The 14,123-nt window shown below is 49.2% G+C and overlaps 2 protein-coding genes across 3 annotated transcripts in view; one reads left to right on the top strand and one right to left on the bottom strand.

The window, feature by feature from the left end:
• Positions 1-2,983, top strand: part of PANK4 (pantothenate kinase 4 (inactive)) — an 18,336-nt gene extending 15,353 nt beyond the window's left edge. Inside the window, exons 16-19 of the mRNA XM_036396177.2 lie at positions 856-963; positions 1,113-1,213; positions 1,650-1,718; positions 2,584-2,983. Coding sequence (XP_036252070.1) covers positions 856-963; positions 1,113-1,213; positions 1,650-1,718; positions 2,584-2,797 — 492 coding nt within the window. The 3' untranslated portion in view covers positions 2,798-2,983. The remainder of the gene's footprint in view (positions 1-855; positions 964-1,112; positions 1,214-1,649; positions 1,719-2,583) is intronic.
• LOC118694874 (probable glutamate receptor) lies at positions 2,963-14,123 on the bottom strand. 2 transcript variants are annotated; one of them, XM_036396179.2, is made up of 11 exons: positions 14,035-14,123; positions 12,380-12,488; positions 10,709-10,740; positions 9,661-9,720; positions 8,885-9,064; positions 8,126-8,352; positions 7,376-7,473; positions 6,694-6,911; positions 5,937-6,162; positions 5,296-5,543; positions 2,963-4,702 (listed from the first exon to the last, which is right to left on the bottom strand). In XM_036396179.2, the coding sequence occupies exons 2-11, from the start codon at positions 12,450-12,452 to the stop codon at positions 4,601-4,603; spliced, it is 1,464 nt and encodes a 487-aa protein (XP_036252072.1). In that variant the 5' UTR covers positions 12,453-12,488; positions 14,035-14,123; the 3' UTR covers positions 2,963-4,600. The 2 variants fall into 2 exon arrangements, with proteins under 2 accessions (XP_036252072.1, XP_036252071.1); XM_036396178.2 differs by having other exon boundaries at positions 12,380-12,491; positions 14,035-14,087.

Here is a 14,123-nt window from a genome sequence, read left to right as displayed (position 1 = left end):
CCAAGCTAAACCTGGCATTAATGTAGGAGCTTGCTGGAAGTAATGAACTTACCAATTAGGAAAGGTTTTTTTCTTTTTTTCCCGTGTGATCTCTTTTACCATTTAATTAAGATTAATTAAAAAGCTTTTGTGTCTTTGTGTAAATCTCTCTGTTGAAAATGGCAGCTTAAAGGTTGGGGATGAGCAGACTATAGCAAATCATTACATGCTCCATCTTAAAGCACCAGCTAATCTTGTGTAACAGGGATAATTAGGGAACTACAGGCACTGTCCTGTCAGTTTTTATTAGGAATTAAGCATTTTTCAGTTCCTCTCTTGGTATGAACTGGAGTGAACTAAGTTTCATAACACCAGGTTGAGAGCAAATGAAGAGGTTAATGGAGAATAGGCACTATCTTTTCATTTTAGGATGTCACTGCCCCCACAGTCCATGCTGCCCTTTCCTGGCAGAAGGGAGTGCTGTTCAGCCAGCACCAGGCTGGCTTAAAACACCCTCCAAGGTAGGTCCAGCTGGCACCCAGCGCGTTCAGGATCAAAGCCTGACTCTGGAGTTAGGCCTGGCTTAAGTTGGCAGGTGGAGGTTTTGTTGCTGGAGTTTGAGAGCCCTGTCTCAAGCACAGCACAGGAACTTGAGGGGTGTTTTAAAACAGGAACTGTTTAGGGCCCTGTGCAAAGGCACCATCAGGGAGCCCCATTCCTCCTGTTGGTCACTGGTGTGTGCTGGGAGTTTGCTGCAAGCCAGACCCCAAGGCTCAGGTGTTTGAGGGTACAAAATGTGGGAGGAGTAGCTGTGAATAACAAACTGCCCTGAGCTGAGTGATGCTCCATCCTGAATGCATTGGTTTTCTCTTGCAGGAGGGTCCCCCTCATAAATGTGCCTTAATTTTCGCAGATAACAGTGGGATAGACATAATTTTAGGAGTCTTTCCTTTTGTCCGAGAGCTCCTTTCTAGAGGGACAGAGGTGAGTGCTCTTCCTTGCCAATTCCTCTGGAGCTTTGGTAACTGCTGGACGGTGTCACTGCCCACCAGCAGGACACTCCTCTGCCAAACTGGGAATGATCCAAGCACCTGGAATGCCAGAGCCTGACTGTGTCACCTCCCTCCCCCCAGGTGATTTTGGCCTGTAACTCTGGCCCTGCCCTCAACGACGTCACCTACAGCGAGTCCCTGATCGTGACCGAGCGCATCGCGGCCATGGACCCCGTGATCCAGTGAGCAGCAGCACCCCTGTCACCCCTCCCTGGGGACAGCACAGCCTGGGCACAGCCTGGCTTTGCATTTCTCTCTTCATCTGTAACTGCAGCCTCAGCCCAAGGCAGAGCATTTGCTTTTGTTAAAGTGAAAAATTTAGGAATTAGGTCTTTCTGGCATGCCCGTAGTTATATTTCTTGTTGTGTCTTCCCCTGACAAGCACTCCAGCTGCTCTACCAGGAATTTTCTGTGTTAATAGAAGCAAATCCATGTATGTCACACACACAGTGTCCCCAGGAGAGGATGCTCAAGGAAACATTGTGTTTCCTGGTGGAGTCCCTGCAGCAAAGGAAGCCTTTGCAAAAGAGGTTTTGATATTCCTGCTTCTCTGGCTTATTCCCAGGTGTGCAAGGCCCTGCTGAAGCAGCTGTTTAATATTTTTGTCTTTTTAAACAGCTCTGCACTGAGGGATAAGAAGCTGCTGTTGGTTCAGACGGGCTCCAGTTCTCCGTGCCTGGATCTGAGGTATGTGGGCAAAGGCCACTGTGTGGTTTGTGTCCCTCAGCTGCAGGATGGTCAAAGGTTTGGCTGTGGAGCATCCCAGGCACCCTTCCCACTGGGAATCACTTCTGCACACCCATCAGGAGGGGCTTAGTGTGGATTTACAGAGCTCTGACACTGCTCAGGCTTTGGAGCTGTTGGCTCTTGGTGAGATGTCTGTGTTCAGGACACAGCTGGGGCAGGAGCTGCGGTTATGGCTGATGTCAAAACCCCCTGGGACAGAAGCACCATTTCACCCTGTTTAACCTATTCTGATCAGTTCCTCTATTAGAGACATACCTGTGTCAAAATCCCAACTTGGCTGCATTTAAACAACATTTCAATCGAATCCCTTGGCTTTCAGGGGCTGCTGTTTGTGGGAACCAGTAACTCCATGCAGAATCCCAGAGGGCAGCTTGGGGCAGCTCTGGGGTGTGGCTGCAGGTTGGGCTGAGGGGTGGCCACAGTGGTGGCCGTGGTGTGGCTGAAGTGTGGCCACTGTGGTGGGGGAGAGGCGGCCATAGTGTGGCTGCAGTGAGGCTGCAGATGGAGCTAAGGTGTGGCTGGAGGTGTGACCAAAGTGTGGCTGCAGTGGTGGCCAAGGGGTGGCTGTGGCGTGGCCATGGTGTGGGCTAAGGTGTGGCTGCAGTGAGGCTGCAGATGGAGCTGGGATGTGGCTGCAGGTGTGGCCGCAGTGGTGGCTGAGGGGTGGCTGCAGTGTGGCCATGGTGTGGCTGCAGGTGGAGCTGAGGTGTGGCCTCAGTGGTGGCTGAGGGGTGTCCTCAGCGTGTCCTCAGCGTGTCCTCAGTGGTGTCCTCAGCGTGTCCTCTCTGGCCGCTCTGTGTTGCAGCCGCCTGGACCAGGGCCTGGCCGTGCTGGTGCGGGAGCGACAGACAGACCTGGTGGTCATCGAGGGCATGGGCAGGGCCATCCACACCAACTACTACGCCGTGCTCAGGTGCGAGAGCCTCAAGCTGGCCGTCATCAAGAACTCGTGGCTCGCCGACCGCCTCGGGGGCAAAATCTTCAGCGTCATCTTCAAGTACGAAGTGCCCTGTAAATGATGGAGCTGGCACGGCCCACGGACTTGCACTAGTTTTACTTTAACTGTAAAGAATGTATTTTTATTACAACAGGGACAAGAGTTCACAGGAAATTCCGTATTTATATTGTGCTTTTGTGACTTAAAAAGCGACAATATGATTCACTCTATAGTCTACACACTCAAATATATATATGTATATCACTCATTGTTTATTTTGGTAAGTGTTTATTTTAATGCTGCAGTATTTGTGATGAAAAGACTTTATTTTTTTGTTCTGTGAGACATTCATATAGAAATATATTTAAATGTCAATGAAACCTTTTTTTATACATCTCTGCCTACTCTGCCAGCAGTGACACAACACCTACCAAATAGTTTTTAACTGCTAAGTGAACCTGTTGTTGCATTTTCTGATGTTGCATTTTCAGCTTGTAGACTTACCTAAATCTCTCCTGCTCTGTGCAGCTCAGCTGATGGAAGGGCTGATCCACCTTCTCACCCCACAAACGTTGCTCAGGCTGTGGCTGAGCCAGGGCTGTTGCAGTCTGAGTTGAGGACCAGCCCTGGTTTCCCAATACCTGGAATTCCTAACCCCTTGTTCCCATTAGCAGGAGGGACAAGGGAGGGAGTCCTGGAGGGATGAGGGAGTCCTGCAGCTGCACTGAATCCCTTCACAGCAGCTGGAAGCTGAGTCTCACTGAGTTCCCCTCCCAGGGAATGTGCAGTGCTGGATTCAGGATCACCCATAACTTCCCAGCCTGAGCCCCCTTGGTTTCTGTTCCCTTCAGTTTTCCCTGCTGGGACTGACAAGGGTTGGTGGCTTTGTTCCTGCAATGCAATTACAGCCATTCCCAAGGAACCCAATTTGGTTTTTCCCTCCTTCAGCTGCACAGTTCATAAATGGAGTGATTTCACCACCAATTTACCCTAACACTTAAATGCTTCAGTCATCCCAGCTCTGAAAGGGAAAACAGCTTAATGAGGAAGGTGTTTAACATGCAGCTGAGAAACCTTCCCATAACCTTCAGCATTGTTTGAGAGCAGGAGGATGATGCAAAACACCCTCACATCTCCCCTTGCAGGGGAGCTGGGGCTCTGCTGTGTTTGACTCATCCCCACACTCCTTCCCTGCTCTGGTACTGATGAATTGCCACTGCCAATCCTCAATTCTTGGGCAACAAGAACAAAACATTCTCTGTCACTCCTGTGCTGGGAAGGGACAAAGGACAAGGCCTGCCTGGCATTTCTTAGCTCAGGTGCCACCTTGGTGGCAGGGGCTCCCTTTTTGGGGTGCAGGGAGGGCCTGTTTGGGGTTACACAGCAGCACTGTCAGTTCTGATCCAGGAATTGCCTTCCAGGGACCAGCCCCTCCTGCTCAGGCAGGGTGAGGCTATTTCTAGCTGCAGTGCTTAAGCTGCTGTTCCTAATTATGAGACAGACAAGAGCTTTAATGTTCCACGAGTGTTCCTCACACAGGAATTAGTAGCAGAGGCTTCACATTAACCTGTCCCCAGTCACTTCCTCCTCCAGGCCTTCATGGACTTACAGGGTGAACTTCAAACCTAAACATGGATCCACCATCCTGGCCAGCTCTGCTCCAGTTTATCCATTTGTCACAGCTCCACTCAACCCCTTACCAATTTAAATTCTTCCAAGCCACTGAGCATTTTCCTTGTGTCTGCAGCTCCACCACCACTCCAGAAGTGCTGTGTCTGTGTGTGTCTGTAATTAGCAAACTAACACTCTAGACTAGGAGAAAAACATCTTCCTACACTGATACAGCTCCTAGGACGTGGCACAACCCTAACACAGCAAAAACTCCTCAAGCATTTGCCTTCCCTGACGGCTCCTGGCTTTGTCTGGCGGCTCCTTTTATGCGTAGACGAGTGCAGATTTCTTCTGTGAAAACAGAGCAACAAGATTTCTGAAAGAGAAATAGGGAGAGAAGGCTGTGGGTGGTTGTTCTGTGGATTCATCTTTTCCATGTGCACACTGGGAGAGCTGGAGAGCAGGAGCACCAAGGGGCACTAGTGCAGTTCCCCTGTGTGTGTGTTTTCCTTGTCTAATGACTAAAGAACAGCCAGCCCTGGGAATAAACTCATTAAGGATCATTTACTGTCCTCTCTAACACCCAGGTCAGTGGAATGCAGTTTGGCTGTCTTGGGAGTTCAGGGAATGGGATTTAATTTGTTTTTTGTTGGGGGGGAAAGGGGTGCTAGGGGTTTATTTTATTTCTATATATTATATTTATGCTGTTCAGGGTTCAAACCCATCCCACAGTCCAATTTTGGCACTAACTGCACAGCCTTCCCTCACCCCTGCCCTTCTGCACAGCTTTCCTTAGAAAACCAAGGTCGGGGTGGAAATGCTGGTGCAGGAGGGACACGGGGAGGCAGGACAAGGTGCAGGGCCCACCTTGGAGGAGGAAGGGACACAGGGATGCAGGAAAGGACCTGGAGCAGGAGCCAGGGCCCACCTTGGTGGAAGAAGGGACACAGGACAAGGTGCAGGGCCCACCTTGGCGTGCGCGGCCGCGCGGCGGCTGCTGCTGGAGAGCTCGGCCAGGGCAGCGAGGATGCCGAGGGCGAGGCCGATGCCCAGCGTGAGGAAAAGCCCCCCCAGGGCCGGCGGCTCCAGGGGCGCCCAGCGCTCCCGGCTCTGGCGCAGGCAGCTGCTCTCCCACCATTTGTTCCTCAGGTAGTCCAGGTCACCCGACTCGCGCAGCTTGAGCACGGCGATGGACAGGGGCTTGGTCCAGGGGGATGCTTGGGGAGAGAGGAGAGAGAGGAGGATGGCAGAGCTCCCAGCCATGGTTTAGTTAAATATTGTCAAAGGGGGCAGAGGTGTCACTGAACCCAACCCCGCCTGCCAAAGGCTTTTCCTGGCTAACAACAATCCTGCCCTATCCACCTGTGGGACAGGGGCAGAGCAAAGGTGCTTTGGGAAGAACATGAGCAGACTGTCCCCTGCTCTGCATTCCTGGGGCCAAGGCCACCAGGAGTTGGAATATTTGTGGATAAGAGTCCAAAGTGAGAGCCAGCGTTAACTCCCCACAGAGCAGTGACCCCACCGTGCAGCGTTCTCAGCCTGGTGACCCTGACAGCAGTGCTGGCTCTGGCCCGTTGGTACCCCAGGGAGCAGAGGGGACAGGGACTCACCCTGGGTGGTGGCAATGCCAAAGCCACGGGCCCCAATGACCTCGGGGGCCCTGATGAGGTTGCAGTGGCGGGCGGCCGCCAGGTCCTGCGAGATGGACTCGCCGATGAAGGCGTAGTTGGAGTCCATCACGCGCTGCACGGCCTCCTGGTAGGTCTTGACCAGCACGTGCTCCCTCCTCTTCTCCATGTACTCGTAGATCATCTGGTGGATGGGGTTCTTGGAGTTCTGCAGCCCAGAAATCCAAGGGTCAAACTCAAACGTCAAACCCAAGTGTCAAAAAACCCAAGGGTCAAACTCAAGGGTGAGACAACCACCAGAAAAAGAAAAATCTGCTTGTACGTGCAAGGGTTGTAAAACAGGTTGGAGAAGAAAAGCATTTAAACCATTTATGAACCCTTGCAAGCACAGATTGTCCCCCACACTGGGGACAAACATCATCAGGTGTACAAGTGTCACAGATGCTGAGGTACACAAGGGCAGCCCCTGAAGAGTAGAGAGATTTTTCATGGAGAATTCAGAATAAAAATAAGAATTCTGTGCCCGCTTTCCTGTGGGAAGAGGTGGAGGAAGGGCTGAACAGAACAATAATCAATAATCAATAATAATAAACAATATTATTTGAAGTATTCCAGGAAAACTGAGGGACTCAACAGTGACGAGGGTGCTGTAGGGGTTATAAGGCCTGAGCTGTGGGACAGCCCCAGCTCAGCAGTCCTACAGCCCCTGTGTGTGTGGGCACAGGGAAATTCTCTGCACCTTGAAGTAGTAGAAGGTCGAGGAGCCCTCCAGGGTCCCAAACTCCAGGTTCCTCTGCTTGACCAGGTCCTCGAAGGTCTGGATGGGGAGCTGCTCGCTGCCGGAGCTCAGCAGGGCCGTGAAGTTGGCGATGTAGGCGGCCAGCAGGGCCAGGGTGAAGAGCCACCAGACCACAGCAATGACCCTCACCGAGAGTGCCTGGGGCCTGGGGGTGGCACCTGCACCACAGGGAGCCAAAAAAATCACATAAATCACACAGGAGGGGATGTGGGGCCAGAGACACACCAAGAACTGCAGGTCCACCGGCCTGAGTTACAGAGAGTTGCCTTTCAATAAAGGCAAATTGCAGATCCTGCCCTGCAGCTACACAGAGCCTGAGCCTGGAGGGTCCCTCCTGTGCTGCTCTGGGCAGGGCTGGAGCAGCAGCAGTGGCACAAAGCTGCACAATCAGCTCCTCTGTACCAAGCAGCCCTGCCATGCTCAGCTGGGCATTGCCCCAGGCAATGGTTGCCCAGAGTAGAAAATATTTCCCAGCCAGAGTCAATCACCTGTACAGGCCCAGCAGGTCTGTACTCACACCTCCCCAAACTGGTTTAGTGCTCCAAGTGTCTCTCCTAGGACACCTTTTCACCCCAGTGTCACAGAAGAAGCTGTGTGCACCATCGTCATCCTCCCAGCTCACCTTGCAGGGCCAGTGCTCCTGCTCCAAACCAGAGGCTGTTCAGGAAGGTGAAGTGGTTCTCTTCATTCTTTGGCTCGTTCCATTCACAGGGGCTCAGTCTGTGGGAAAATGACAGGATAAAACCAGACATTCAGCAGGAAAAAAATAAAAATAATCCCCCTCAAGAGATCTGGTGTTCCTCACTGGGACATCCCAGTCATAATGCTGCTTAATCTGACAGGATTTAAGCATTCTCAGCCCTTGTACTAGAGCTGCACAGGAGGTTCCTAGAGCAAAAGGCTCCCTGGGACTTTCTAAGCTCTTCATAGGTGAGAAAGGCACTGACTTGAACACAGCCTGTGAAAGAAATGTGTGATGGTGTTCACAGGGGTCTGAGGATGAGGGAAGAGATGAGGATGTGGCTCCATGTTTCAGAAGGCTTGATTTATTATTTTATGATATATATTATATTAAAACAATACTAAAAGAATAGAAGAAAGGATTTCATCAGAAGGCTGGCTAAGGATAGAATAAGAAGGAATGATAACAAAAACTTGTGTCTCAAACAGAGAGTCCGAGCCAGCTGACTGTGATTGGCCATTAATTAGAAACAACCACATGAGACCAATCACAGATGCACCTGTTGCATTCCACAGCAGCAGATAACCATTGCTTACATTTTGTTCTTGAGGCTTCTCAGCTTCTCAGGAGGAAAAATCTTAAGGAAAGGATTTTTCAGAAAATATCATGGCTACAGAAATGCATTTGTACCTGGCAACAAGGAAGAGGCAGAAGCAGGTGAGCAGGTAAGCAAATAAAAGAGCTGTCCAGGTCTCCTTGCTGAAAGGGGACAGGAAGTGGAAGAAGGACATGTCCTGGGAGGCCGTGTCCTTGCGGAGCAGGATCCCAATCCCAGTCTGCAGGAAGGGGGTGGTGAAGGACACCACCTCCTCCCTGGCTGAAGTGACGGTCAGCGGAGCCACTGCAATGTCAGCTTCCTGCCAAGGAGACAAAAAACAGTCAGCCACCAGCCCAGGGAACATTTCTGTCCCTCAAACAAACATTTCTGTCCCTCGAACATTTCTGTCCCTCGAACAACAGCCATATTTTGAACAAATCATAGCTGGATATGGGTACTAGATCAACAGCCATATTTGGAATAAATCACAGTTGGATATGGGTACCAGCTCAACATCCCTATTTGGAATAAACCACAGTCGGATATGGGTACTAGATCAACATCCCTCTTTTTAATAAACCACAGTCAGATATGGGTACCAGCTCAACATCCCTATTTTGGATAAACCACAGTCGGATATGGGTACCAGCTCAACATCCCTATTTTGGATAAACCACAGTTGGATATGGGTACCAGCTCAACATCCCTATTTTGGATAAACCACAGTCGGATATGGGTACCAGCTCAACATCCCTATTTGGAATAAACCACAGTCAGATATGGGTACCAGCTCAACGTGCCCATTTGGAATAAACGGTCCCCGCAGGTGGTGGGGGCAGGCGGGGCCTTACCCTCCTGAGGATCTCGCCGATCATGCCGCTCCAGTTGCCCCCGGCCGCCACAGCCCCGTACTGGCCGTCGCCCACCACCCTGACGCGGTACTGGAAGCGCAGCATCCCCGCCAGGGCCGCCAGCAGCTCCATGCAGTATCCCTCCAGCTCTGCTCCCCTCACCATCACGTAGGGATCCTCCTGAGAGGCAGGGACACGCAGCCAGATCAGCCCGGGGGGTTAAACCCGGCCTTGGTAAAACCGCCCCCTTATTCCTCCCCACTTTTTTAATTTTTAATTTTTTTTCCTTTTTTCTGTCTTTTTTTTCCTTTTTTGTTCTTTTTTTTTTCTTTTTATTTCCTTTTTTATTTCCTTTTTTTCCTTTTTTTTCCTTCTTTTTTTTTCCTTTTTTTTCCTTCTTTTTTTTTCTTTTTATTTCCTTTTTTATTTCCTTTTTTTTCTTTTTTTTCCTTTTTATTTTATTTTATTGATATTAACATTTTCCAAGATTCCCCCCACCCCCCCTCCAAAATTCTCAAATTCCTGAAGTTTCCTGGAATTACGGGAGGATTTTTGAGATGCAAAATCCATGGAAATTCCCAGAGTGGCCTCGAATCGGGGGAGTTCTCATCACAGTCCCCCCCACCCAAAAAAAATTTCAGAATTCTCGAAATTCCCAGAATTACCAAAAATTCTCAACCCCCCCTTTAGTGAAATTGGGCTCCGGCCACGGTTTTGGGTGGGAAAAGGGGAATTAGCCCAAAAAAAGCTGTTCCCTGCCCCTGTCAGGGCCTTACCAGGATGGTTGTGACAGTCAGGGTTGGAAGCCCCTCTCCTGCTCCCCGAGGGTCCGTGCCCTGCAAAGCAGAAATTGAGGAACTGTTGGGTTTCAAGGTTTTTCAAAGTTATTTTGGGGTGACCTGGGAGGTGTAGGGGGGTTAAACCAGCCCTAAACCTGCAGTGGCTGCTGCTGTTTCCTGACTAATTAATAAATCACAGCGTTTCACTTCATTGCCTGCTGCAAACAACAATCCCTGCAAATGCTGCTGCACATCTTCAGCTGGTGCGTGCAGCCTCCCCAAGAGACCAATTCCTGCTGCAGACAAAAGAATTAGCAGCCAATTAAGGTCTCATTAGAGAGCAATTCCAGGAGACGCAGAACAGTTGGAAACCTGAGAGGAGGAGGAGGAGGAGAGGAAAAGTGGATTCATTCGTGTGAGTTAAAGACACATCTTCCAATTTTGCAGTCACCCACTCGAGAGGATTCCTCATCAAAGCCACTGCAGGGCACTTGTAGCTTTTTCTAGTGAAGTGCCAAATTCTGTGAGGTTTGCTGGTCTTAAATGCATCTGCTTATTGTAAATTACAGGATGATTTTTCTAGACAGAGAGAGGATGTGTATATGTGTGTGTGAATATATAAATATATAAATATATATATATATGCAGTACAAAATGTGCAAAAGAAACCTCAGTCCTTCCAAAGGATCTCGTTTTAATTCTCTCTGTGCCATGGAAGGGTTTGAGGGATGAGCTTTGAGTGGAAAGCTGTGATCACAAGTTCCCCAGCTCAACCAGCCATGAAGACAAGGGCTACTGGCAGGTTCTTCCCTGGGGCACAGCTGAATTTTGAGCTCTGGATAAAAAATTCAGTCAAAAAAACTCACAAAAACAAACAAAGGAAAACAGCACAGAGACACAGCCGGCCATGAACACTGTACTTAAAATAATAACTCTTCAAAGATGAAAATATTTTACATTCTGATCACTATTTCTGGATTGAATATGTAAAATCATCGGCCCCACGCCTTCGTTAGTGGCTCTGCAGTAATGAACTCAGACATACCTTACTCATAGCATCATCATTCCTCCCAGCTCCTGGAAAAATACAACAAAATCAGATTTGTGTGGGTCTTGTATTCACAGCTCCTCATTTCACAGCCCACTGAAATAATCACAACATTCACCCTCAACTCCCCAAGTCCCTTTCTGTCCTCCCCCAGGGCACAAATGAAGGCAGAGACAGCAGAGAGGGGCTGCAGGAGGTTCTAAAGTCACTTAATGATGCCACTTGATGTCCCTCACCCTCTGAGGGCCTCCTGCACAGCCAGTCCATCCCTGAGGAGGGGCAGCACCAGCTCCTCTTCCTCACACAGCCCAGACCTTCCCCCTTTCCTGCCAAGCCCCATCTTCCCCTGAGGAGAAGCCAAAGGTTCCTCACCACCCAATTCCCAGCCACTCCTTTTTCTTACTCTCGCTTTCCCCTGCTGCTGGCAGGTTCTGCATCTGAGATGCAGAATTAAAACCACAATTTTGTCAATATGTTGCTTATTAATTGCCCAGGATGATTTTTCTAGAATCTGCTTAGCATTGCTCCTTGGACTCAGAGAATTCACAGCACAAAAGCCAAAAATCCCTCAAGATAAACTAAAAAATGCAGGATATGTTTTCACTCTTTCAAGCAAAAGCTGTGAGTTTTTTCTCTAAATATAACAGCATATTCATTCATTATGTATTTATTTTTCCTTCTTTGGTGTTGCATTTTCTGGCCTTGTGCTGAACTCTGCATTCTTGTCAAACAAAACCTGTTTTTTCCCTCTCCACCACAGTTCTCCATGGGGGCTGGAAATCTCCACAAAGGAGTTCTCTTGTCTGCCTTTAGAAGCCCTTTAAAGCCAGCAGCAGCCTTTGGAGGCCCCGTGGGGTTCCTTGGAAGGCAGCAGAGCCTCTGAGGGCTCCAGCTCCCAGCTCAAAGCCCCTTTGTGAACCCTCCTGAAAGGCCCAGGGGTGATGGGGCTGCAGCACCAACCCCAGGTCATGGCAGTGACAGTGCCCAGCATCGAGGATTCTGCTGGGAATCCTCCTGGGAATCCTGGGAATCCTCCTGGAAATCCTGGGAATCCTCCTGGGAGGCTGCAGCAGCACAGGATAAGGGAAAGGCTCATCCCTCCCTTCCCCATAGGTTGGTGGTTGCAGGCAGAGACTGTGGCTGTAAGAAAATCAGCTTTTTTCTTTGCTCCTGCTACCCTGAGCTTGCCCAGCCCTCCAAAGGGAGGCTCCTGCTGGATTCCTGGGGAAAAGGCTCCTGGCACTGCTCAGGACTGGCCACCTCACCTCAGTTTTCTCCTCCATCCTCAGCACACCTTGCTGCAGCTCAAGGGACCATAAACTCACAGAAGTGCAGCTTTAACCACAATAACCACACCTAAACCCACCCCTTTTTCTTGGCTTTTTTCATCTTCCCCCGTCTCTGCCATCAGGTTTTCAACTGTAGCAGCAAAGGCACTTGGGGACATCAAAGGCATTGGAGGACATCAAAGGCACTTGGTGGCACTCACAGAGCCCCAGCCACCAGGTGAGCCCTGGGGAATTTCTTAATAACCCATTTGAAAGCAAATTCTGAGATCAGGACAAAATTCTGCAAGCACTGGCAGGCAAAACCAGAAGGAATTAATGATTTAAAGAAGAACAAAGCCAGGTTTGGGTGCAGCCAACACTTCTGGATCCTTTTCCTCACCTGCTTGGCTTGATTCCTTCAGGAGCAGCAGGGCTGTGAGCACACAGATTGTGAAGCGAAGTGATTTATCCATGGGAGCAGAAATTCCTGCTGCTCCACAGGAACCTTCCTGCTGGAGGTGAAAGGCAAGCAGTTAAACCTGGTTCTACAGCTCCTCATCGCTGGCTGAGAGCACTTTGTCCTGGATTTTCTGCTCCTTTTTCCGTGGAGCCACAATTCCAAACCAAGTCTCCAGCTGAAAACAGTCACTGCTGAGCTCAGCCAGTACAAACATTACAGAAAGGCTCTGGTGAAGCCTCCTCTGCAGCAAAAAGGATGTGACAAACCTAAAAAAGGGGATTTACCCACTGGTGGTTCTTGAAAGGGCAGGAGAGGAAGCAGCAGCAATATTTTTAATGGTATTTGTTCTCCAACAAAATGCAGGACACCATTACACCAGAAATTATAAAAAATAAATTTGAAATGCCCAAGAAAACTTACCATTTATGAGAGTGTGTAGGCAAAAATATACTACATGTGGCATTACTGGCAAACACTGGATTTAGGGATCTTACCTCATCAGCTTTTAGGAAATTTCCCAATCCTACATCCTAGGAAAACTCAGCTTTACAGCTCAGCACTTTCCCTCATTCATTTTCCCTAACGAAAGAAATAACTCAAACCTCCACAGAAGATTCCCTCCAGGCTAAATCTCAATGCTGATTTTGTTGTTGCTGCTGTTAAAATATTCTGCCAAATAGGAAAATGTTGATCCTTGTGAAAGGATCCCAGAGGAGAGGGCTGAGATCTGAGCTGTACATCAGCCAACACCTGTGGGAAATGGATGTGTAAGGAATTCTCAAAACCTGATAGAAAGCTTATACAGTCTTGTACATCTGTATGCGAATACTGAAATAAGGTGTGCTAATTCAGGAATGGAATAGAGATGACATTGTTGAGAGATTGAACTAGAAACAAATTTCAACAAGTTTCAAAATACAGCCTTGCAAAAAGACCAGGTATTTTAGAGAATTAGAGCTGTGAAAGATGCATTGTATTGTAACCAGGAAATAGGTTGGCTTCTGATGGAATGGTGTTGAGTTTTACATCTCTTGTGTCTCACAAGAGACTGATAATGGAATAAAACCTTTTAAAACACCCCTGAGTTGCCCCATTTCTGTAAAAGCTGAGAAAACCAACAAACACTGACTTTATCCTACAACTGCTTTTTAGACAAAGTAGTTGCTGCTCTTGGCTGTTGCCAGAGCAGCACAAAAACTGAGCAGCTTCAACAACGGGGGAAAAAAAAAAAATTGAAAAGAAGCAGCAGCCTTCAGGCTGAGCCAGGGAGGAGCTGTGCTTTCCTGGTAGGTTTAGCCTCTAAACTCCTGTTCCTTTTCCCTTTCGATTTGGTACATATAACAAAATCACCTTTGTTTCAAGTGGGCTCCTCTAAAAATGCCCAAACTGATCAGAGCTCCTCCAAAAAAAACCCCAGACTGATCAGAGCTGGTATTGCTGGCATCACCTCGAACAGAAAGCTGTTAACCACGCTGCTCCTCTAAAAGCACAGATAGGGTGCAAATGTGTGTTCGAAAGGCAGGAAGGAGCCGGTGGCAGCAGGCTTTGCCCCTTGCCAGAAGCAGAGCACGAACTGAAGGCAGTTTCTCACTTACAGCGACTCCCTGGGGCCGTCTGTCTGTCTGTCCGTCCGTCAGTCCGTTCGGGATGCCCGGCACAGGAGTGAGGATCCTGCAGGTTTGGG

This window comes from Molothrus ater, chromosome 23 (assembly GCF_012460135.2).
Source record: "Molothrus ater isolate BHLD 08-10-18 breed brown headed cowbird chromosome 23, BPBGC_Mater_1.1, whole genome shotgun sequence".
NCBI lineage: Eukaryota > Metazoa > Chordata > Aves > Passeriformes > Icteridae > Molothrus > Molothrus ater.
This window is presented reverse-complemented; position numbering and strand designations above follow the sequence as displayed.